At 36.4% G+C, this 25,372-nt stretch overlaps 2 protein-coding genes, 1 long non-coding RNA gene and 1 other non-coding gene across 11 annotated transcripts; 3 read left to right on the plus strand and 1 right to left on the minus strand.

The window, feature by feature from the left end:
- Positions 1-2,630: 2,630 nt before the first annotated feature.
- On the plus strand, positions 2,631-5,028 carry LOC140173614 (uncharacterized). The gene is made up of 3 exons (XM_072198104.1): positions 2,631-3,548; positions 4,494-4,601; positions 4,864-5,028. Exons 1-3 carry the CDS (start codon positions 2,679-2,681, stop codon positions 5,026-5,028), a joined length of 1,143 nt encoding a protein of 380 aa, XP_072054205.1. The 5' UTR covers positions 2,631-2,678.
- LOC112805356 (uncharacterized) lies at positions 3,946-8,757 on the plus strand. 8 transcript variants are annotated; one of them, XM_072196788.1, is made up of 10 exons: positions 4,033-4,337; positions 4,494-4,601; positions 4,864-5,019; positions 5,226-5,379; positions 5,968-6,033; positions 6,104-6,169; positions 6,454-6,500; positions 6,674-6,861; positions 6,968-7,172; positions 8,260-8,757. In XM_072196788.1, the coding sequence occupies exons 4-8, from the start codon at positions 5,368-5,370 to the stop codon at positions 6,804-6,806; spliced, it is 324 nt and encodes a 107-aa protein (XP_072052889.1). In that variant the 5' UTR covers positions 4,033-4,337; positions 4,494-4,601; positions 4,864-5,019; positions 5,226-5,367; the 3' UTR covers positions 6,807-6,861; positions 6,968-7,172; positions 8,260-8,757. The 8 variants fall into 8 exon arrangements, with proteins under 8 accessions (XP_072052890.1, XP_072052891.1, XP_072052889.1 ...); XM_072196784.1 differs by having other exon boundaries at positions 7,019-7,172; XM_072196786.1 differs by lacking the exon at positions 8,260-8,757 and having other exon boundaries at positions 6,968-7,494.
- Positions 8,758-8,830: 73 nt separating this feature from the next.
- LOC112696193 (uncharacterized) lies at positions 8,831-11,162 on the minus strand. Its single transcript, XR_003150679.3, has 3 exons — positions 10,834-11,162; positions 10,593-10,671; positions 8,831-9,214 (listed from the first exon to the last, which is right to left on the minus strand). It is a non-coding gene; the product is annotated as an uncharacterized lncRNA (long non-coding RNA).
- A 12,556-nt stretch (positions 11,163-23,718) lies between these two features.
- LOC112700466 (small nucleolar RNA R71) lies at positions 23,719-23,822 on the plus strand. Its single transcript, XR_003153373.1, has one exon. It is a non-coding gene; the product is annotated as a small nucleolar RNA R71 (small nucleolar RNA).
- The last annotated feature ends 1,550 nt before the right edge of the window (positions 23,823-25,372 follow it).

Here is a 25,372-nt window from a genome sequence, read left to right on the forward strand (position 1 = left end):
TTCATCATACACTATTTCACCATCGTAATGAATGGATAACAATGAATTTCCTGACATCGTAGCAATAACATTAACAGTGAGGAAGAAGAAAGTAATTAGAGAAGTTGTGACTGTTTGATCTCTAATTGGCCTGCTTTTATGTCCGAACTCTTCATAGAGTTCGCCGGGGGACAGCGAACTTGCTGTTAATTCAAAAAAAATTGTATTTATGAAAATAAAATTGAAAAATCATTTTGGAAAAAATAATTATTTTTATTTTATAAATAAAAAAAATCCTACTGTGAATCCATAAAAAATATGACATTGAACTTGTTGTACTAGAATCAAAGTATGTTAACATTGTATATTATGTAGTTAATTTGAAGATGTTTTTTTTTTTTTAAAAAGTATTTTTGCTTCGAAGATTAGTGCAAAAAAAGGAATTTTTATTCTTAAAATTAAAAAATTAATTTTAATGTTTTTTAGTTAAATACGCATGAAACAATTTTTTTTTGTTAGACCTTAAATAAAATTTACAATAAAGGAAGATTTATGCAAATAATGATAATAAAAAAATAAAGTTAATTAAAATTATAATATATATATATATAAAATAAAAACACAAAAATTAATGTTTTAAGTGGTATTTAAATACATAATTTCATTTATTTGACACTGAATTAATAGTTAAATATTTATTATGAAGATAATAATATTTTTTGGGATAATTTGAATATTTGACTTTATTTTGACATGACCAGGGTTTTATTTTTGAATAATTAAATCGCTACTTTAGTATTACCCATTTATTGAAGATAGTAAATATTTATAGTTAAAAATTATAGTTAATATAGTGCATTCTGAATTATATTTTTTATAATTGGTAAAAAGTTTAAAATAATTAAAAAAAGTTAAATAAAATTGGATAGTTAATCTTTTTATTGAAATCTTTTATTAATTATATAAAGAGGAGTGCTAGGGTTAGCAGATTTTGTAAGTTGTAGCCATCAATTAGCTATCAATAGTGTATTTAATGGTGTGAGATTTTATCTAATGGTGGAGAATCACTTATTTTCCTTTTGCTGGCTAAGTGTTGGCCAGATTTTAATAAATTTGCTGGCCCCTAAACTTTCTCTTATATAAATATTAGGTATAAAAGTGAATTTTAATCAAATAGACTAAAATAAATATTATTTAATTTTTATAAGAAAAAAATATATCATTTAACAATCATGTTAGATGTATTTTAAAATTAGCTACCAATATAAAATACATATTAAAATATAAAATATATATTAAAAATGAGTTAAATAATATATATATTTATATATAAATATACAATAATTAATTTTAATGACTAATTTTAGTATATAAATAATATTTTTTATTATTTAAATATCTTACAAAAGAAGCATTATTTTTTCTTTATTAAAACCTTTTTGAATTTGATTTTTCTAAAAACATGTTACTTGCTTAAAATAAAGTAACGTTCTTTTTTATATAAAAGTATAATAATTAAAAAAAACAAAAATTTTGACAAAAAAATATTCAAAATTACATATCACACAAGATAATATCACACAAGATAATAAGATATCATGCCCAAGACCAAGCCTTATTTAACATACTTATTTGGTTCAAATGTAAGTGTTTTATCTATTTCTACGTTCTAGTTTTTTTTAAGAATTAATAATCAACAAATATTTTTCTTTAAATTTTAGATTACACTATTTAAAAGAAAAAAAAAATCGTGTTCCACTGTTCAAATCCCTTCTTTGTAGTTGGTACCCCTTTCCAGCGTTAAGAAAGAAAGAGAAAGTATGAAGAAATATTTGCACAATATGAACAATGAAAATGTATGGAGTATTAGAAATATAATCATTAATGTTATATTTTTTTATCAATTAAAGTTTTTGGGATGAATGGTATTATGACATGGTATTAGAGCAATAGATTCAAAAGGTCAAGAGTTCGATTCTTGATAAACCCTAAAATCTTTTGAGAAGAGGTTTATTATCCCTAGTATGGCATGAATTCCTTACTCCCACATTTTTGTAAGAGTATCATTAAGGTTTAATTACTCTGTTGGTTCTTATAGTTTCGCGAATTTTTCAATTAGGTCCCTATACTTTTTTTTCTTTTAATTGAGTCCCTATACCATATTAAAATTTTTAATTAAATCCTTATTAATGGTAAAAGTTAAAAAACGTTTATAAAATATAAATTTACTAATTTACCCTCACCCCTTCTCTTCTTCTTTTCACCCTTACCTCCATCATCTTCTCGCCTTCTTTTTCTGTCTCCATCCTTCTTCTACCAACAAGCTCCCTTCTTTCATGGCAGAAATGGTTATACAACATAAATTCAAAACTAAAATTTTTGCCATTATTAATTTTTAGCATGATCAAAAATAGAATTTTTGTCATGATATAATCATTTAATTACAAACAAAACATATAATCAAAACTCATAATCAGAAATTTTTAACACAATCAATTTTGTTTAACATAATCATTGAGTAGAAGTAAAACCAATTCAAAAACAGAAGTATAATGAAGCAAAAACAAAATGAAGCTGAAGCAGAATGAAGGGTCCTTTCTCTGCTAGCTTCTAATTTGCTATCACGTCACACTTTCCACTTCCATTCTGAGACTCTTATCCACTGAGTAGTGAATACCCTGAAAGCAATCTAATTCCGTATGCCTAGATTGTACTATGACACATTTCATCCCACAATCCACTTTCAGATATCATCATCATCATTATCACTCCCTAAACCAATGATCTCCCGCTGCAGCATAGTCCAATCTCACCACCCCAATTTCACAATCTCATACCTGATTGACTCATGTAGTCTCTCTCCAGACACTGCTGCTCTTACTTCCCAAAAGCTTCACCTTCCTTCTGCTGAAAGACCAGACTCAGTTCTCACCCTTCTCAGGGAGCATGGTTTCACAGATACCCAGATTTCAAACCTCATCAGAAAACGCCTATTGTTTCTCTTAGCAAACCCAGATATCCTCTTGCCAAAGTTTCAATTTTTCCTCTCCATTGGGATTTTCAATACCAACCTCGCAAGAACCCTAACTGCTTATCCAACCCTTTTGAGCCGGAGCTTGGAGAAACAGATCATACCCTGTTACAATTTTCTCAAGAGTGTGTTGATTTCTGATGAAAAGGTTGCATCTTCATTGAAGCGCACATCTTGGGTCTTCCTTGAGGATCACAAGAAGAACCTCGTACCAAACCTCAATCTCCTAAAAGAGATGGATGTTCCTAAATCATGTGTTACGCTGTTGCTGACTCATTTTTCGGAGGCATTGATGCAGAAAAAGAAAAACTTTGCAAAGCTTTCTAAGGAGATTAAAGAAATGGGGTTTAATCCAAAAAATACAATTTTTGTGTTGGCCATTCATGTGCTCTCAGGTGAGGGTAACAAATCCATATATAACCGCTGTTACGAGGTTTATAAGAGGTGGGGTTGGTCCACTTTGGGAGGTGGAAGGAAAGGTGGTCAGGGGTGGAATTGGAGGGAAGGAGGGGATGCGGTGGAGGTGGGAGGAATGAAGGTGAGAGAGAGAAGCAGGAGCAGAGGAGGGAGACGGAAAGGTGGAAGAAGAAGAAATGGTTAATTTTGTCTTTGTCAAAATAAAAAAGGAGACACAATTTATGAATTTAGAAAAAATTGAGAAAATATTCAATTTAGGAATGTAATATTCCGTTAAATCAAACAGTTTTGTTACGGTAAGGACCTAATTGAAAAAAAAAATTGGTGTAGGGACTCAATTAAAAAGAAAAAAAGTATAGGAACTAATTGAAAAATTCGCGAAACTATAGGGACCAACAGAGTAATTAAACCTATCATTAATCTACATAAAAATAATTATAAAATATACCCCATTTGTTTTTTTTTTTTTTGAAAAATTAACTAATTAGATTTTGACCCTCGAATCATTGGTTTTTAACTTTTTTTTTTTTCTTATCCTTTCATTTTCAGATTCAAAGGGTTCTCTATTTCTCGAGGCGAGGTAGAGCGGATGGATGAACAAACGATGAACTTTAAGGATCGTGTGGGGCGATGCCGGGGAGAGAAGGGAATGCGTCGAGGCGGCAAACAGCAACAACACAACTACATTTTTTCCTTGCCGGAACTTCTAGCCATCCTGCGCTCTCTCTCACCTTCCAAACTTCAGCCCCTTCGAATTGGCCACGGGGCGATTTGGAGAGGAGGCTGCCAGCGCTGCGGACGGAGAAGGAAGAACTAGCCTTTCTTCTCTTCCCTTAACTTAATAGGGGTGCCCTCCTTCACAGCCTAAGCCCCTGCTCAACAGGACTCGACTCGCATTAAGAGAAGAGAGGTCTGCTAGGGTTTTCCTATCTTTATCAATTTCTGCTAGGGTTTTCAATCCCTGTCTTTCTCTCTTCCTCTTCCCCTGCTGCAAATCTCAATATCTATTCCAATAGTTTGTGGTAACCCTGATATATTTGAAACATTACAACCATATTGGCGATAGCGCAACCTGCCCCCGCCGCGCAACCTGCTGCCGCCGCGCAAGACGTTGCCGCCGCCGTGCAAGACGCTTCCGCCTCCGTCGCGCAAGACGCTGCTTCAACGCTTGGAGGTTAGTTAATCATTATGCCTTTTCAGTTCATGGATCCCTTTTCTTCCTCTCCCTCTGTCATTTAAAAACCTAAATGTGTGTTTATTGATTATGACTCTCAATATAAAGGATGAATGATACAAGTGTTTATCTTTTAATAACAAAATTTGTTTGTAGAAATGTGTTCGATGAAAATTGCTTTCTATATTCTGAATTAGTTTTCTAACATCAAATTGATTCTAAAACAAATACTGATAAGATTATTCCTTCTATTGGTTTACAGATTCCTGCATTAAAATCTGCCGCAACCTGCGCCCGCCACCGCCCAACCTGCCGCCGATGCGCAGGACGCTGCCGCCGCGGTGCCAAGACGCTTCACCCGCCGCCGCGCAAGACGCTTCACCCGCCGCCGCGCAAGACGCTGCCTCAACTCTTGGAGGTTAGTTAATCATTATTTTTTTTCTCAATAGTCAAGAAATTTAATTATGCTTGCAATAAAACCTTAGAAATCTATTCAGTATTTTCACTTAAAATAATTTTATTTGTATATGTATCTGGTCACTACCTCTATGGTAAATACTAAACAGAGCAGCACTATCTAATCTAGTGTAGTAGATGTAGATCAACTCAAACTTTTATGAACAGAATAGAAACGAAAGTTGGGGAAGGACGTGAAGTGCCATCAACTTCTGTGTATGTGTTGTGGCCAATGGCAGTGAAGGGTGTCTTTTGGATGCTTGCTTTTCTAGCTGCATAAACGGGCAATTATTGGAGAAAGAGAACTGTTATGCGTGACAATGTAAAATTGACCTCACCATTGTTTTATATTATTCATTCAACTTGGCCCAGTATTCTTAAAATGTATAGTTACAAACAAGCTAGCTAAATCCAAACTTTTTTTATAGAGAAAATCAAGTGTCACAAAATGGTCCTCTGACCTTGTATCAATGATATCAATTGTAGATTTTCACCATTGATTGACAAGGTGGTTTCTCCATTATCTCTTGTTTTTGGTAAAAAAAAAAATGCTTGTTTATTATGAAATGAAAACATTGCACATGACATGGAGTTTACTTTAATCATTTATCCTATACAATTTACGTGAAGTATACTGTGAAACAACTGCCAGAATTAATGCATATGAATGTCTAATTATTTACCACGTCAGTTGTACATGGTTTCTTACTAAATGCATTGTACCACTTAGCTTTACTCTCTTAGGGTAGTGGACTACTGGTTCTCCCTGAATTATTAGCGATCACATCCCTTGAGGTTTCAGGATATAGCTCTTAACCCCAAACTCGTGCAAATATTGCACTCTGCTCCAAAGTTACAAAAATGTTGCACTGCACCCTTAGCACGTTTTAAGCTACTTTCTTTATTTTAGGAGCGATCAATTGGACGATCTCGTGGATTTGGATATGTTACATTTGCTTCAATGGATGATGCTAAGGTAAGTGCTATCTCTATGTAGATGCTCTTGTGCACACACTATCATGATCTGACTGACTTTCTGGTGGCAGGATGTTCTATCAGGTGAACATGTTCTTGGCAACAGGATGCTGGAAGTCAAAGTGGCCACACCAAAGGTAGTAATCAAATTGTTGTTAGGACATTAAGTCTGTTCTGTGATCATTGCTGTGTTATACTATCCTGTTGATTTTATAATGTTTCATTCTAAAGGAGGAGATGAGAGTACCAGCCAAAAAAGTAACCAGAATATTTGTAGCCAGGATTCCACAATTCAGGATTAATGTGATTTTGCAAGTGCACCTTGCATGCTAAATAAACATGGGCACTATTTAAGTATATATTAAAGTACCATATAGTTGTACGCATTTGGCTTTTGCTTATAATCTATTTTCTTTTGTAGTGGGGTTATGGAATTCCCAGTGGGAGGCCATCAAGAGCAGATTGGAGGTATAGACCATACTAGGAGTAGGAGAGAGCAGTTTCATTAGTATCATTGCCGTACGAAATGCTGAAATAGATGCCAGCGAACTGTTTCTATATTTATATATTCCCAGCATGTAAATTTATATATCCCTTGAGAAGGAATTAACTGTATATATATGCTTTGATGCTTGCTTCAGAGACTTGGGAATGGGACACGATGAAATGAGGGGATTACTCCCTATTGCTTTTGAATATTCAGCGAGAATGCTGTTCACAAAGGCATCTTCCAGTGCTCATATGTTGCATGCCATGAACTGTGCGCCAAAGTAGCATATATTATTGTTTTGTTGTTGTTGGATTCCTGAAGAAGAAAATGACGTTACTGGTAACTGAAAGACTTAAAAATCTTATATGATTGTAAATTCCTTTATATTTGTTGTAGTGTGCTATTTATTTGAGTCTCTAATAATGAGCACTTTTTTCTTGCTTAGAGAAAGTTCACACAAAATAATTGATTTGTGCAAAATGAAATGAGGTTGCAGATAAGCAGAGAAGGTAGTGCTCAGATATATCACAGTTGGTGCAATAGTTGGAAGTTGTTTATGAGGTTCAAGGTCCTTGAGAATGCGAAATGGACACTCTCGTGGAGAGTGGGAGTCTTGCTGCGACTGCTTCCGAAGAAGTGGTTAGGAATTGGTAAAGAAACCTGATATCAATGTCACTGAGATGTCCATTTGATCAGTATAATGGATGGAATGTACAATGTTAGCTGTGTTCTGGTTTGAATTATGTTATTGACTCACTGCTTGTAGTGTATAATTTGTGCTCTATGCTTTCCTTTCGTTTGAGTACTTCATATGTCAGTAGGAAATGTGTGATTCAGTGTAAGATAGAAAAATGTCATATTTGAGTTGCTCTTGTAACACAACCATGACTAAACACTTCATTGCTTATTTCTATGAAAATAAGGCAAGTAATGTTATGTTTAACAAGAATGAAGAATCACTTCTTATACTCATTTAGATTCCGTTCAGTTGCTGCATATTTGGTGTTGTACAGAACGTTCTCTGTTGTCTTTTATGCATTAAAATACTAGTAGGAAATAATTAAGATTGCTGATTTTTCCTTACAGTTATTATATTGATCAACTAAATGTATGGCGAAAAAATACAATTCTTTTTAGAGTATAATTATAATATATTATTTATCTAACATAAAAGAAGTTCTTAATTAAAAAAAAATGATTGAGAATACCTTATTTACCTGTTGAAGGTTTAAGTGTTGAGAATTATGGCTACACAAAAAGTTAAGAGAATAACACTGTACACTCAAATGTTTCTTCCCTTTTAATTTCTTTTATTTATGACACTGTATACTCAAAATTTTCTTGTTTGAACTTTGCCATTCTTTATTTTTGAATTAACATAGATTAATTATATCTTATAAATTCAAGATATGTTTGAACTTTGTTTTTGTTCATTTTTTGGATTAAATTATATTGTATTTATCATACTCAGCAATAAATCGTTTATAATTTATTTTCAATAATGAGAACATGAAAATATTTAACCAAAGAAAAAATATAGATAGACAATGAAAATATTAAACAATGTGAACAATAGAAACAAAGGATGTTCAATTGCAGATGATTATTTTAATATTAAGATTTAGATAAGTAATTTGGAGTGTAGTGTGTTCTACTTCAATTTGGTTACTCTAGAATTAGTTGAACCAGATCTGCAAATGCATCAATGATCAAGTAAAATTTGTTTATTGTGTACAGAACCTGGGAGCTGACAGCACCGTGGACTGGAGTACAGATCAAAGTTCCAGTGAAGTTCATTGTGGGAGACCTGGATGTTACCTATAACACTCCGGGTGTTAAGGAATATATACATGACGGTGGCTTCAAGAAAGAGGTGCCATTCCTGCAAGAACTGGTTGTAATGGAAGGAGTAGCTCACTTTATAAATCAGGAAAAGCCAGATGAGATCAGCGCCCATATACACGACTTCATAAAGAAATTTTAATCTCCATTATCCTTCCTACATTCTATTTTCAGTATTTTGGCTCCAAAGATTTCGTTACCTCTTAATTTAGGCTACGTATAAAAGAATAAGATTACGCATTAAAAACCATCCGCACCCAGTTCGAGCATTGAGTAATTCCCACATGACCTGGATCTGTAATGATTTCTAGGTGGGGTTCTTTTGGCAATTATGTATTTATGCCTTCTGTTCTAAGTAATTCAGGAAACTAAATAGCTTTTGAGTGCGGCAAATAGACGTGTTTTTACGTTAAAATACAATTCATGTTCAAAACAAGTTAAAAAATAATCAATTAGACAAGCAAAGTTAACGATCACGAACAAATGAAGAATTTCTACTCATTAATCCTTTCATAGAGTTCATTAGAACAGTAGTGATAAACCAAAATTGTTGAGCGAGTTCCAATCCTTTTTCCCCTTTGAGGGAAGGAAAACTGAACTAAAATGAACTGTTTTAACGACACAAAAAGGAAAACAATACAGAACGGTCACATGATAAAAAGGAAAATCCTCCATCTTTGAGCTCCAGAACTCAAACTCTGAAGCCTTTGCTATTCCTTCTTCCTCTAGCACGCTCAAATTTCCGTCCCTTTGAACGAACGTAGGGCTTGGTGTGACTATGGGGCACACCAGGTGCTGGTCCAAAGTGCTTGACAGCCTCTCGGGCATTCTTAGGGCCTCTAAGAAGAACCTGAAACAATATCCCAAATATAATTTCATTACTTTTATACTCTGCTAACATTTTTCCTTCCTCCATAGAGAACTAGTTGATTTGAAAAGAAATCATTACTTAAATAAAAACTAAATATTTTCAAAACAAAAAAAGAAGTTTCAAATCATAATTTCCTTTTATTTTAAAACCTTAACAATGCACCTAGCAAAACAGTAGAACAGAAGTGCTAGTTATATTTTCTGTTCCCTCTACAGCTATCCTAGCAGAAATGCAGAACACAGACTAGGGCCCTAATTAACTGGGATGAAAGTTGCTGGAGACAAATAATACGTTATTTAAATAGAAAATACAGTGGTTTGAGGGGGTGAAAATGTAAAGATCGTTCAAGGAACAAGCAAATTATGTGCCAAGTACAAGAAACTCTGGACTCCACATATCACCAATCATCAAATTGATATTGAATGTTGGAATAACTAATATTGTACCATAAATTGAAGTGTACATTTCAAAAGGAAACTATATATCACCATTAATCAGCAACAAAATTGACCAGTCAAGGTTGGAATTTATGGGATTCAAAAGGTGTCATGATAATTCGAGCTTAAATCTATGCTTTCAACCAATGAGAAAGGTACAGTCCATAGATGATAAATCCAACAATTAATTCTTGAGAACAAGACATGAATATCCACCACATATTAATCTCTTTAGCTAAAATGCATTTTAGTACTCTAAACTGCTGATTCACCGTCTCTTTAGCTAGCCTAATTTTGGTCACTGACAGCCATTAAGGTAAATAACCTATGAAGGGAAATATAATGAACCATAAGGTTGATCAAGAGGCATGAATCTTGTCACTTCTGCATCTATAGCAGACATATCGATGGCCCAATTAACACAGTCACCAACATTTGATGCCATTTAAACTCAATTTCGATTAGTTATAACTGTATGAACTAAGAATTTCCTAACCCGGGGACTCAAAATCCAAGGACAAGACCTTGACTAAACTGCAAATCCCCTTGACCTTTTCAAAATAATCCTTAACACTGTCCACCTTTTCATACTAAGTTACTACAATCATTATACGCCAGCAATGACCTGTTCCCATTTAGTATTTTTTCCTATAGAGATTTACAGAAAGATTACAGAACAAGCCCATAGCAATTTTTCAACGAAGATTTTGAAGATAAGGACTTGTTAAGATTCTTAGACGTGTTAAATCAGCTCAAATCCCTTCCTACTCTAGCAGTAATCTACTAATTCAATATACAAACAACAAACACAATCTATTTACACAGCAAAGGGAAAAGCTGTGATCCTATCAAATTAATTCATGCAATTTAATTAAGTCCTAACCAATCAAAAAGTGAACCACAGTGAGGAAGAAACTTACAGCAGGATCCGTTGAAATGAAGAGTTCAACACAGAGATTTTAAAATCTGTAGTTCTGTACCTTTTCATCTTTCCTGAAACTGGGTTATGCAATGGTTCAAAATTAGAGCACATCCAAAACTAATGGTTCGGTTTGAAGAAAACAGAAGAAAACTCGGAAGTTGTTTGACAGAACACAACAGAACAAAATAGAAGAAAGTCAGATGCGACGGCAGAAAAAAACTCAGGAGAAAACTCAGAACTCTATTTCGGAAGGAGATTTATTCAGTCTCGTTGATGCTCTCCAAGAACTCTAATCTCTCTCAGTTTCTCGTCTTGCGCGGCGGCGGCGGTGTCTTGCGCGGCGGGGGCAGGTTGCGCGGCGGCGGGCGCAGGTTGCGGCAGCGAGGGGAAGAGGAAGATATTGAGTTGCAGTAGGGGAAGAGGAAGAGAGAGACAGGGATCCCAGCATAAATTGATAAAGAGAGAAAATTCTAACAAACCTCTCTTTTTTAAATGCCTTTAAATCTGAAAATGAAAGGGAAAAGGGACAAAATTAAAAATTTCAAAAAAAAGTAGGGTATAGTTTGTAATTATTTTTATGAAGGTTAATGATGCTTTTATAAAAATGTGGGAGTAAAAAATCTATAATTCTCTAATACTCGTATGGGGCTACGAATTTGTTACTCCCACTTTTATGTGGGAAATTGGGAATAAGGTTAACCAATATAAAAATATTTATAAATTAGATCCTATATTTTTATTTTTGGAAAAATTAATAATTAAAATTTTTTTTCTATTTTTTACTTTTTACATTTTTATTTGTAACTGAGAACAAGAGGGAGGGATATGGAAATGATGAAGTAATAAAAGACGAAGTCATTGCTAGTAGTAACGAGTTGTCACGATTCATTGGTTCATATAAAATTCATGTCCTAGGTGTATCAAAAAACATTCTTTTCGCTAAGCGTATATAATCAAATAGAGTGAAAGGTCCACCCCGAAAGGGAGTACTAATAACAGCTGAGTCCTCTCCGAATCGTAGGAGATAATTGCCCATCATACGGCTCACCAACTTCACTTGCCTCTATGGGAGACTCGCTCCGAGCAGGTTCGGATCACTTACAATACACGGCTCTACGAAGGAAGGAGTTGGTGGGTTAGGAACGTTTTTCAATATGATTCTTTTTCCGTATTTGTTCGATGAGAAATGCAAGACAAGAACCCATCTCTTTTCGACTGGGAAATGCTACTCCGTTTTGTCCACTTTCTCCATCCCTCTCTATCAAAATGATCAAAAAGGAAGGCAAGCTTGCTTCTTATTCTCGTGTTCGATCTCTTCCATCTCTGCCCCGCTCGTTGTCACCTATGTTGAAGAAAGGTTTGGAACCCTGTAGAGAATGAGGAGGGGCCGAGGATCTTTGTTTTTTACTTTTTACATTTTTTTTCGTTCAATCAAAATTTCTAAGAGATGAATAAGTTACCTCTACTAGGTTTTATCATTCATTCTTCACCCTTCTCCAGATGAGACAATCCTTTTTAGCATTCCTCCTCCCCCCTTCTCTTTTTATGTATTACCGCTTTGTTCTTCTTTCTCACTACTAACTCCGGTCTCGGTCCTTCTCTCGCACCTCTGCCCTTGTGAACTACTCTTGTAAGATTTTATTTTATTTTATTGTCTTTTCTATGAAAATTATGTGAATTTGGATGCTCTTGTTCTGGTAGGATTTCATGATAAATTTGAGACTCGATGCAAGTATAACTTGTACCTAACTCAGTATTTCTATCTATGTAAGGATTTATGTAAATAGATAATGCTTGTCCAGTCAACTGTAACAAAAGTGGAATTCTTCGATGGATTTTGCAATAATTTTTGAGTATCCATGAACACATGTTTCTGACCAGTAAAGATTGATGAACTATTTAAAATTGTTTCTCTTTAGTTGATAATGGCATAAGATGGTAAGCATTTATGAGGAATGCATTTCATGGCTTTCACTTGGTCCGTGAAGCATCCACCCTTATATCTGGAACATGAAATTTATCATGCAACATTTTAACTGGTGTCTGAAGTTTCGATAATGTTTGGTAGTATTTGATATAATACAAATGTTCTAGGAACACTGGTTTGAAAAAATCTTGAAAATGAGGTGTGAAGTGTAGCAAGAGACCTAAGTTGCTTGTAAAATTTGTGAAAATTTAGATGCTAGTAAAACGAGAATGATGTTAATATTTTACCTTCAAGATGGTGTAAGATGATGTTTCTTTTTATAAACTTGTGTTTATTATGATGAAGTGCATGAAGAAGCTAGGTTGCAGTTCCTATATTCTCTAATTGTAAATAAAGTATTAAGTAGCACTTTGTTTCTTGTTTGCATTTCAAAACTTGTACCTCTGATTTTTTCCATCATTATTTTCTTTTTGTGCTTAATTTGTGACATGCTGTGATTTTTAGAATTTTTTTGTTTTGACAGAGGATATACTCATAATCTGAACTGCTTAATGCTATTTACATGCTTTTATCTCCTTTTTGAGAAGCTGTTCTTTTAGACTGTGGAGCAAATATGATATTTCATGTGCTATCTTGGTTTATGTATACCGTATGTATAAAGTGATGCACTAAAACTAAAAGCACTATGGTTATTACTTGCATTGTATAGCGACGGTGATGATGAATTTTTTGACCGCACAAAGAAAACGTCTTTTCGCCAGAAGCCTGGTGACAACCAATCTATTGAGACTGCTGATACTCTTTGATGTGCGGAAAACGATCCAACAAAAAACTTACCGGCAAGTGTACCGGGTCGCATCAAGTAATATAACTCACATGAGTGAGGTCGATCCCACAGGGATTGAAGGATTGAGCAATTTTAGTTTAGTGATTGATTTAGTCAAGCGAATCAAGTGTTGGTTGAGTTGTTTACAATTGACAGAAATTAAATTGCTTGAAATGTAAAGGGAGAGGGGAGAATTGCAGTAAATTAAATAGCAGGAAAGTAAAAGAAGCTGAAGCTTAAAATGCAAGTAATATAAAGTGCAGAAACTTAGATTGCAAGAAATGTAAATGGCTGAAACTTAAAGTGCAAGAAATGTAAATTGCTTGAATCATAAAAGGGATTGGGAATTGGGATTTCAGAATTTAAACAAGCAAAGGTAAATTGCAACAAACAGAAAAGTAGAAGATGAATTGAATTGAAGTGGGTCTCAAACAGAAGAGTGAAATGCCTTGGAGAATTTAGAACAGAGAAGCAGTGCTTAATTTGCAGCAAATTGAAAGTGGTTGAAGATCTCAGGAGTGGAAGAGACTAGATAACAAGTCTAGATCTCAAATCTTTCCTTGATCCAACAAGAACAATTGCTAAAGAAATAAAGGAAAGCAAATTGCAGAAATAGCAGCAGAAGTAGAAATGAACAGAAAGTAAAATTTAATTATGCAGAAAGTTAAAGAAGAGATCTCAAGGTGAGATTGAAACAGAAGTTCTTCAATTCTTCACCCAAGACCCAAAGCAAGAAAAGTAGAGAGTGCTCAAGCAAGAACAAGGAAGAAGAGAGATCAATTCTCCTTCCCAATTCTCTAAGAAATCCCAAAGTTCAAAATTAAAATGCAAGTAAAAAGGAAAATTCAAAATGAGGTCTAGAGGTTCCAAAATAAAAGCCAAGCTCTCTAATTACATCAAACTAGCTCCTATTTATACACTTTCTATTCTTGGATTTTGAGATTTGGATGGGCTTTTGATTTGGTGAAGAAATGAATTAAGTTGGATTTTTAATTGAATTTTAGCCCAAGTTGAGATGTGCTCCCAGGAGGATGCTCAGCTCACAAGTTGAGCTGAGCATTGAGGCCTTGTGTGTATTTGCCTTGTACCGTGCCAAGCATCAGGGGAATGCTCAGCTCACAAGTTGAGCTGAGCATTGGTGCCTTGGTGCCAATTTGGTGCGCGCTCCACTCCCCTGGCCGTGCTGAGATGCTCTTGTGATGCACCAAGTATAATGCTCTGCTCACTAAGTGAGCTGAGCATTGGCTCTTCCAAGGGAAGGTCCTTGGTTCGAAACTCATGGGAAGCATGCGCTGAAGCTTTTCCTTGGTTTTCTTGTGGTGCCTTGCTTCCTTGCTTCCTCAAGGTGTGGGGTTCGAACCTTCGGAGATGTATTTTGGCCATTTTTGGCTTATTTTCCTTGTGAGTAGCGCCTCCCTCATCCCCCCTTGGTCATGGGTTCAAGTCTTGGGGCATGCACTTGCAACTTGTTTTCCTTGAATTATTCCTCAATGCTTTCGACAATGCTCACTTGGTGAGCTGAGCATTGTTTTTCTTTTCCTTGTTTCTTGGCTTCCTATTGTGCTCAGCTCACAAAGTGAGCAGAGCATTGTGCCTTGGTCCCATGGGAGTGAGTGTAGCACTCACTTAGTGAGCATCGTACTCTTGGAGTGAGCTTCAAGGTTTCATGCGCCACACTTCCTCCTTTCTTTGCCACACTTTTTCTTCCTTGAGCCACACTTCTTAGGCCACGCTTTCTTCTTTTCTTCTTTTCTTCACCTACAAGAAATCAAAACAACCAATCAAAGTATCACCAAATTCACAAGGTTTATAAATCATTAAAAATCAATTAAATTTAGCCTAAACCTCATGATTTAGCATCAATTATATGGTGGTTGTTTGATTCAAAGAAGTTATGCATTTCCATTCCAAATCACTTACTTAGAATGCAAGAAAGTGCATAAAACCTAACAAAAACAAAGAAAAAGGCTAGTGAAACTAGGCTAAGATGACTTGTCATCACAACACCAAACTTAAAACTTGCTTGTCCCCAAGCAAGAATCAAACATAAGAGAAGATAGAATGAAATAGATAAGTATATATGTTCTTATTAAGCAGATAGTTGAATTTGGTCTATGGGGTTTTATGCAGATTAAAAGTAGCTCATTTATTACTTGCTGTCAAAACAAACAATGTCTCCTAAAGGGTTCACTAAGGTTGCTGCTACAATACCTTACTTTTTGCTTATTTTCCTTGTATAATCTTTTTCTCTCTTTTTTTTTTCTTTTGCATAGAGGGCTTATTATTTATTAAAGACTTGGTGGCAAATGTTGCAGTGGCCTTTGGCTTAATTTCACTCAACATTTTTTCACCACAGACACATGGCTCACCTTTTTCTTCCTAGGATCATTGATGCCCATCATCTCTTTGGATAACTAAATGTTTTGTAGCTAGGTTGCTCTTTATTGTGGACTTTCAATTGGCCATCCCAAATCAGTTGATCTAAGTGGCCAGGTTTTGAAATACCCCTTAGAATTTACTTATCCAAGCATATCCTAGTACAAGAACACCACAGGCATGTGTCCCAGGGTCCAAGCTATTGGTGTCTAGCCTTATTATTTGTTTTCTTGCCAGCTTTTGGCTTTTCTTCTTCTTTTTCTTTCTGTTTTGGTTTATTTTCAAGGGATTTTTAATAATTGAAAGATCATAGCAGCAAACTAGCTTAAGCTTCAAGAAACAAGTCATCTTGCATCATTTATTCTATGAGCTAACAATTCAATCAAACACATACCACCACTAACTCTCATTCTAACTTTTGTAACATTGAACAATTACTTTTCTAAATCAAATATCTTTCTTTTATTCAAACAGCAAGGGAAAACAAAGCAAAGTATTCAAGCTAATGAGTGATGACAATTATTATGCAAATTGCTTATTCTTGACTAACTATTAATGTAAACAAAAGAAGTAATTGAACATAAAGTATTTGGAGGCATGTCATGTTTCAGACATGCATCTTCCTTATTTAACAATAGTAAGAAGAAGCTTTACCACCTCTATTTGTCAGGCATTTCCATTCTTTTGGATTTGCTGGATTCCCCCTTCTTCTTTTTCCTTTTCTGTGTATAATCTTGAGCTTCTTCATGAGGACATCTTCTATCCCAAACAGAATCTGTGAGACCTGAAAGCCCAACTTCCTCTAATCTTTGAAGTGTTACATGGGTATAATGATGAGACCTTGCTGCCTGCCGGTCTCTCAGTTCTTGGCACTGCTCAAATGATTTGATTTGTGGATTCAGTGTTGGCATGCTCTGGGTTAAATACTCCAACCTTGCTTGCATATCCTCATTACACTCAGATTATTGCACGTATCTAACCTTTCCAATAGTGTGATGAATGTTCTTCCATTGATATAGGTTGTGAGTATACTCACCATATTTGGCTTGGGTCAAGAACATCTTACTATATGCCTCTTGAAGTCCTGTTGTTAGTTCCCTTTGTCCCTCAAGAATCTTGGCTTGAAACTCTTGTTGTTGGGCCATTGATTGTTGCTGCCAGCTCTCCATTCTTTCCTCCATTTTGTGCTGCCAAGCTTCATTCTGCTCCCTGTCTCTCAGGTATTGCTCTTGTGCTATCATATTTTGCTGTGATATTTCCTCAAGAGTTCTTTGCAGTTGACTCATGTCTATGGCTGGTGGACGAAATTGTGATTCCCCTTTTTTCTTGTAATTGGATTTATAAAAGATGTATACTCTGAGGGCATTGTTTATTTCCTTCACAATCTCGTTCAACTAACCAGCAAGTGTATTGGGTCGTCCAAGTAATAACCTTACGTGAGTAAGGGTCGAATCCACAGAGATTGTTGGTATGAAGCAAGCTATGGTCACCTTGCAAATCTCAGTTAGGCGAATTAAAATAGTTTTATGGGTTTTCGAAAATAGAAATAATGAAAGGGATAAAGATACTTATGCAGATTCATTGGTGGGAATTTCAGATAAGCGGATGGAGATGCTGTAGAGCTCTTGGACGCCTGCTCTCCTACTCCTTCTACTCAGTCCTTCTTACTCCTTTCCATGGCAAGCTTTGTATAGGGGTTCACCATCAACTATGGCTACTTTCATTCCTCACGGGGAAATAACCTGTGCGGCTGTCACTCGCACAGCTAACCAGTCTGGAGGCATCACCCATGGCTGATGGCTACATCCCATCCTCGCAGTGAAAACTATGCTAACGCACTCTGTCACAGTACGGCTAATCACCGGTTGGTTCCCGCTCCTACTGGAATAGAATCCCTCTTTTGCGTCTGTCACGAACGCCCAGCAGGTTAAAGTTTGAAGCACGTCACGGTCATTCATTACCGGAATCCTACTCGGAACACCACAGACAAGGTTGGACTTTCCGGATTCCCAGGATCCTACTCGGAATACCACAGACAAGGTGAGACTTTCCGGACCCTCATGAATGCCGCCATCTATCTAGCTTATACCACGAAGATTCTGTTGGGGAATCTAAGAGATATACATTCAAGCTCTGTTGCATGTAGAACGGACATGGTTGTCAATCACGCGCATTCATAAGTGAGAATGATAATGAGGGTAATCTGACTCATAACATTCATCATGTTCTTGGGTATGAATGAATATCTTGGAATAAGAATAAGAGAGATATGAATAAAAGATAATAGAATTGCATTGATACTTGAGGTACAGCAGAGCTCCACACCCTTAATATATGGTGTGCAGAAACTCCACCGTTGAAAATACATAAGCAAAGAGTTCAGGCATGGCCGAATGGCCAGCCCTCTCTAACGTGATCACAGGATTCAAAATACAATCCAGGATGTCTAATACAATAGATAAATGTCCTATATATACTAGACTAGCTACTAGGGTTTACATGAGTAAGTAATTGATGCATAAATCCACTTCCGGGGCCCACTTGGTGTATGCTTGGGCTGAGCTTGATCATTCCACGAGCTAAGGCATATCTTGGCGTTGAACTCTGAGTTATGACGTGTTTTGGGCGTTCAACTCCGGATCATGACGTTTTTCTGGCGTTTAACTCCAGACAGCAGCATGAACTTGGCGTTTAACGCCAAGTTACGTCGTCATTCTTCGAATAAAGTATGGACTATTATATATTGCTGGAAAGCCCTGGATGTCTACTTTCCAACGCCGTTGAGAGCGCGCCAATTGGAGTTCTGTAGCTCCAGAAAATCCATTTCGAGTGCAGGGAGGTCAGAATCCAACAGCATCAGCAGTCCTTTTGTCAGCCATTTTCAGAGTTTTGCTCAAATCCCTCAATTTCAGTCAGAATTTACCTGAAATCACAGAAAAACACACAAACTCATAGTAAAGTCCAGAAATGTGAATTTAACATAAAAACTAGTGAAAACATCCCTAAAAGTAGCTTAAACTTACTAAAAACTATATGAAAACAATGCCAAAAAGCGTATAAATTATCCGCTCATCACAACACCAAACTTAAATTGTTGCTTGTCCCCAAGCAACTGAAAATCAAATAGGATAAAAAGAAGAGAATATACTATAAATTCCAGAATATCAATGAATATTAATTTAATTAGATGAGCGGGACTTGTAGCTTTTTGCTTCTGAACAGTTTTGGCATCTCACTTTTTCCTTTGAAGTTTAGAGTGATTGGCTTCTCTAGGAACTTAGAATTTCGGATAGTGTTATTGACTTTCCTAGTTAAGCATGTTGATTTTTGAACACAGCTACTTATGAGTCTTGGCTGTGGCCCTAAGCACTTTGTCTTCCAGTATTACCACCGGATACACAAATGCCACAGACACATAACTGGGTGAACCTTTTCAGATTGTGACTTAGCTTTGCTAAAGTCCCCAGTTAGTGGTGTCCAGAGCTCTTAAGCACACTCTTTAGCTTTGGATCACGACTTTAACCATTCAGTCTCAAGCTTTTCACTTGGACCTTCATGACACAAGCACATGGTTAGGGACAGCTTGATTTAGCCGCTTAGGCCTGGATTTAACTTCCTTGGGCCCTCCTATCCATTGATGCTCAAAGCCTTGGATCCTTGCTACCCTTGCCTTTTGGTTTTAAGGGCTATTGGCTTTTTCTGCTTGCTTTTTCTTTCTATTATTTTTTTTTCGCCATTTTTTTTTTCACTGCTTTTTCTTGCTTCAAGAATCAATTCATGAATTTTTCAGTTCATCAATAACATTTCTCTTTGTTCATCATTCTTTCAAGAGCCAACAATTTTAACACTCATAAATAACAAGATCAAAAATATGCATTGTTCATTCATTCATTCAGAAAGCAAAAATTATTGCCACCACATCAATATAATTAAATTAAATTCACTAATAATTTCAAAAATTATGTACTTCTTGTTCTTTTGAATTAAAACATTTTTTTTAAGAGAGGTGAATGATTCATGGAATTATTCATAATCTTTAAGGCATGGTTACACACTAATGATCATGAAGTAGAGACACAAAAACATAGACAAATATAATACTTAAAAACCGAAAACAGAAAGAAAATAAAGAACAAGGAATGAATCCACCTCTTAGTGGCGTCTTCTTCTTGAAGGACCAATGATGTTCTTCAACTCTTCTATGTCCCTTCCTTGCCTTTGTTGCTCCTCTCTCATAGCTCTTTGATCTTCTCTTATTTCTTGGAGAGTGAGGGCGTGTTCATGGTGTTCCACCCTTAGTTGTTCCACGTTTTGGCTCAAGTCTTCTAAGGAGGTACTGAGTTGCTCCCAATAGTTGTTGGGAGGAAAGTGCATTCCATGAGGCATTTGTTGATGAACTTCCTCATGTTCTCCTTGGGGGCCGTGAGGAACTTCCCTTGTTTGCTCCATCCTTTTCTTGGTGATGGGCTTGTCTTCTTCAATGGAGACATCTCCATCTATGATAACTCCAGCTGAGTAGCATAAATGGCATATGAGGTGGGGGAAGGCTAGCCGTGCCATGTATGAAGGCTTGTCAGCTATTTTGTAGAGTTCATTGGCTATGACTTCATGAACCTCTACTTCCTCTCCAATCATGATGCTATGAATCATGATTGCCCGATCCACAGTAACTTCAGATCGGTTGCTTGTAGGGATGATGGATCTTTGGATGAACTCCAACCATCCTCTAGCTACAGGCTTGAGGTCCAGTCTTCTTAGTTGGACTGGTTTGCCTTTGGAGTCTACTCTCCATTGGGTGCCTTCCACACAAATGTCCATTAGGACTTGGTCCAACCTTTGGTTGAAGTTGACCCTCCTTGTGTAGGGGCGTTCATCACCTTGCATCATGGGTAGATGAAATGCCAACCTCACATTTTCCGGACTGAAATCTAAGTATTTCCCCCGAACCATTGTGAGATAGTTCTTTGGATTCGGGTTCATACTTTGATCATGGTTCCTTGTGATCCATGCATTAGCATAGAACTCTTGAACCATCAGTAATCCGACTTGTTGCATGGGGTTGGTTATGACTTCCCACCCTCTTCTTTGGATCTCATGTCGGATTTTCGGATACTCATTCTTTTTGAGCTTGAAGGGGACCTCAGGGATCACCCTTCTTCTTTGCCACAACATCATAGAAGTGGTCTTGGTGGCTCTTGGAGATGAATCTCTCCTTTTCCCATGATTCGGAAGTGGAAGCTTTTGCCTTCCCTTTTCCTTTTCTTGAGGAAACTCCGGTCTTGGGTGCCATTGATGGTGAATGAAAAATAAAAAGCTAGGCTTTTTACCACACCAAACTTAAAATTTGCTCGTCCTCGAGCAAAAAGAAAAGAAGAGTAGAAGAAGAAGAAGAAGAGAATTTGGAAGAGAGGGAGAGAAGTGGGTTCGGCTATATGAGAGAGGAATGGGTAGTGATGTGTGAAAATGAAGAAGAAAGGAGAGGTATTTATAGGGAGGGGGGGAGGTTAGGTTTCGGCCAATTTGGGTGGGAATGGGTGGGAAATTGAATTTTGAATGTAGTGGGGGTAGGTGGGGTTTATGGGGAAGAGGAGGTTGATGTGAATGGTGCATGGGGTAATTGGGAAGAGGAATTGAGGTGATTGGTGAAGGGTATTGGGAATTGTGACATGGATATTCAAATCACAAAAGTAGGATTAAGAGGGAAGGTGAGAATTGGGTAGGTGGGGATCCTGTGGGGTCCACAGATCCTGAGGTAGGGATCCTGTGGGGTCCACAGGTCCTGAGGTGAAAAGAAATACCATTCCTTCACCCTATAGGCGTGTAAATTGCCTTCATGCACCATTCTGGCGTTCAAACGCCCATTGATGCATGTTCTGGGCGTTAAACGCCCATGTTATACTTGATTCTGGCGTTGAACGCCAGTTTCAAGCTTGTTTCTGGCGTTCAGCGCCAGATTGTCCTCTGCGTGCGCATCCTGGCGTTAAACGCCAGGATGTTGCTTGTTTTGGGCGTTCAGCGCCAGGAAGATGCTCTGTTCTGGCGCTGAACGCTGGCCAGATGCATCTTCTGGGCGCTGAACGCCGGCCCGTGCGTCCTCCAGGGTGAAAAATTTTTTCTTCTGTTTTTGACTCTGTTTTAAATTTTTTTTTTTGATTTTTTCGTGACTCCTCATGATCATGTACCTAATTAAACATAAAAATAACAAAGAAACAAAATAAAATAAAATTAGATAAATAGAATTGGGTTGCCTCCCAACAAGCGCTTCTTTAATGTCAATAGCTTGACAGTGGCTCTCATGGAGCCACAAGGTGATCAGGTCAATGTTGTATGGTCCCAACACCAAACTTAGAGTTTGGATATGGGGTTTGAACACCAAACTTAGAGTTTGGTTGTGGCTTCACAACACCAAACTTAGAGTTTGACTGTGTGGGCTCTTCTTCACCTTGAACTGAGAGAAGCTCTTCATGCTTACTCTCTTTTGTCACAGAGGGATTGCCATGTGCTTGGAACACAAGGTATTCTCCATTCAATTGAAGGACTAACTCTCCTCTGTTGACATCTATCACAGCTTCTGCTGTGGCTAGGAAAGGTCTTCCTAGGATGATGCATTCATCATCTTCCTTCCTAGTATCTAGGATTAGGAAATTAGCAGGGATGTAAAAGTCTTCAACTTTTACTAGCACGTCCTCTACTATCCCATGAGCTTCTCTCATGGATTTATCTGCCAATTGTAATGAGAACAAGGCAGGTTGTACCTCAATGATTCCCAGCTTCTCCATTACAGAGAGTGGCAAAAGGTTTATCCCTGACCCAAGATCACACAGAGCTTTTTCAAAGCTCATGGTGCCAATGGTGCAAGGTATTAAGAACTTGCCAGGATCTTGTCTCTTTTGAGGTAGAGTTTCCTGAATCCAAGTTTCCAATTCACTAATGAGCAGGGGAGGTTCACTTTTCCCAGTCTCATTACCATATAGCTTGGCATTCAGTTTCATGATAGCTCCTAGATATTGAGCAACTTGCTCACCAGTCACATCTTCATCCTCTTCAGAGGATGAATAATAGTCAGAGCTCATGAATGGCAGAAGGAGATTTAATGGAATCTCTATGGTCTCTGTATGAGCCTCAGATTCCTCAGGATCCTTAATGGGAAACTCCTTCTTGCTTGAGGGACGTCCCAGGAGGTCTTCCTCACTAGGATTTTCGTCCTCCTCCTCCCTAGTGCATTCGGCCACTTTGATCAAATCAATGGCCTTGCACTCTCCTTTTGGATTCTCTTCTGTATTGCTTGGGAGAATACTGGGAGGAGTTTCAATAACTTTCTTACTCAGCTGGCCCACTTGTGCCTCCAAATTTCTAATGGAGGATCTTGTTTCATTCATGAAACTGAAAGTGGCCTTTGATAGATCAGAGACTATATTGGCTAAATTGGAATTATTTTGTTCAGGATTCTCTGTCTGTTGCTGAGAAGATGATGGATATGGCTTACTATTATTCAGCCTATTGCGTCCACCATTGTTAAAACCTTGTTGAGGTTTTTGTTGATCCTTCCAGGAGAAATTTGGATGATTTCTCCATGATGGGTTATAGGTATTTCCATATGGTTCACCCAGATAATTAACCTCTGCCATGGCAGGGTTCTCAGGATCATAAGCTTCTTCAGAAGCTGCCTCTCTAGTACTGTTGGATGCATGTTGCAATCCATTCAGATTTTGAGAGATCATGTTGACCTGTTGAGTCAACACTTTGTTCTGAGCCAGTATGGCATTCAGAGCATCAATTTCAAGAACTCCTTTCTTCTGAGGGACCCCATTATTCACAGAATTCCTCTCAGAGGTATACATGAACTGGTTGTTAGCAACCATATCAATGAGTTCTTGTGCCTCTTCAGGCGTTTTCTTCAGGTGAATAGATCCACCTGCAGAGTGATCCAGTGACATTTTCGAAAATTCAGAGAGACCATAATAGAATATATCTAATAAGGTCCATTCTGAAAACATGTCAGATGGACATCTCTTGGTCAACTGCTTGTATCTTTCCCAAGCTTCATAGAGGGATTCACCATCTTTTTGCTTAAAGGTTTGAACATCCACTCTCAGCTTGCTCAGCTTTTGAGGAGGAAAGAACTTATCTAAGAAGGCAGTGACCAGCTTATCCCAGGAGTCCAGGCTATCCTTAGGTTGTGAATCCAACCATATTCTAGCTCTGTCTCTTACAGCAAAAGGGAAAAGCATGAGTCTGTAGACTTCAGGATTAACTCCATTCGTCTTTACAGTATCACAGACTTGCAAGAACTCAGTTAAGAACTGATAAGGATCTTCAGATGGAAGTCCATAAAACTTGCAGTTTTGTTGCATTAAAGCAACTAGTTGAGGCTTAAGCTCAAAGTTATTGGCTCCAATGGCAGGAATGGAGATGCTTCTTCCATCAAACTTGGATGTGGGCTTTGTGAAGTCACCAAGCATTCTCCTTGCATTATTATTATTATTATTTTCGGCTGCCATCTCCTTCTCTTGTTCGAAAATTTCTGAAAGGTTGTTTCTGGATCAGCTTCAACAAGAGTGCCTTTATCCTTGTTCCTGCTCATAAGAAAGAGAAGAAAACAAGAAAAGAAAAAGGAATCCTCTATGTCACAGTATAGAGATTCCTTTATGTTAGTAGAAGAAGAAAGGGGCAGAAGAATGAGGAAGGATGAAGAAGAATTTGGATTTAGATGAAGAGAGGTGAAGAGAAGTGTTAGTAATTAAATAATTAAATAGAATAAGAGAAGAGAAAGAAATTTTCGAAAATAATTTTGAAAAAGAAGTTAGTAATTTCGAAAATTAGAAATAACATAAGTTTAAAATTAAAATTTAAAACAATTAAAAAGAATTTTTGAAAAAGAGAGGGAGAATTTTCGAAAATTAGAGAGGGATAGGTAGTTAGGTGGTTTTGAAAAAGATAAGAAACAAACAAAAAGTTAGTTAATTGATTGAAAAAGATTTGAAATCAAATTTTGAAAAAGATAAGAAGATAAGAAGTTAGATAAGATATTTTGAAATCAAATTTTGAAAAAGATAAGATAAAAGATAAAAAGATATATTTGAAAAAGATATTTTGAAAAAGATTTAAATTTAAAATTGACTTAACTAACAAGACACTACAAGATCAGATTCTAGAACTTAAAGATTGAACCTTTCTTAACAAGAAAGTAACAAACTTCAAATTTTTGAACCAATCACATTAATTGTTAGCATATTTTCGAAAATTTGATAAAAAGATAAGAAAAAGATTTTGAAAATATTTTGAAAAATAATTTTGAAATTTTCGAAAATTATGTGAAATGAAAAAGATATGATTTTTTGAAAAAGATTTTGAAAAGATAAGATTTTTAAAATTGAAATTTTGACTTGACTTGTAAGAAACAACTAATTTTAAAAATTTTTGACCAAGTCAACCCAAAATTTCGAAAATTTGGAGGAAAATAAGGAAAAGATATTTTTGATTTTTAAATTTTTAAAGAAAAACACAAAAATGACCCAAAACATGAAAATTTTGGATCAAGACACAAGATGCATGCAAGAATGCTATGAATGTCAAGATGAACACCAAGAACACTATGAAGATCATGATGAACATCAAGAACATAATTTTGAAAAATTTTTAATGCAAA

The sequence above is a fragment of the Arachis hypogaea genome, chromosome 6 (assembly GCF_003086295.3).
Source record: "Arachis hypogaea cultivar Tifrunner chromosome 6, arahy.Tifrunner.gnm2.J5K5, whole genome shotgun sequence".
In the NCBI taxonomy this organism is placed as follows: domain Eukaryota; kingdom Viridiplantae; phylum Streptophyta; class Magnoliopsida; order Fabales; family Fabaceae; genus Arachis; species Arachis hypogaea.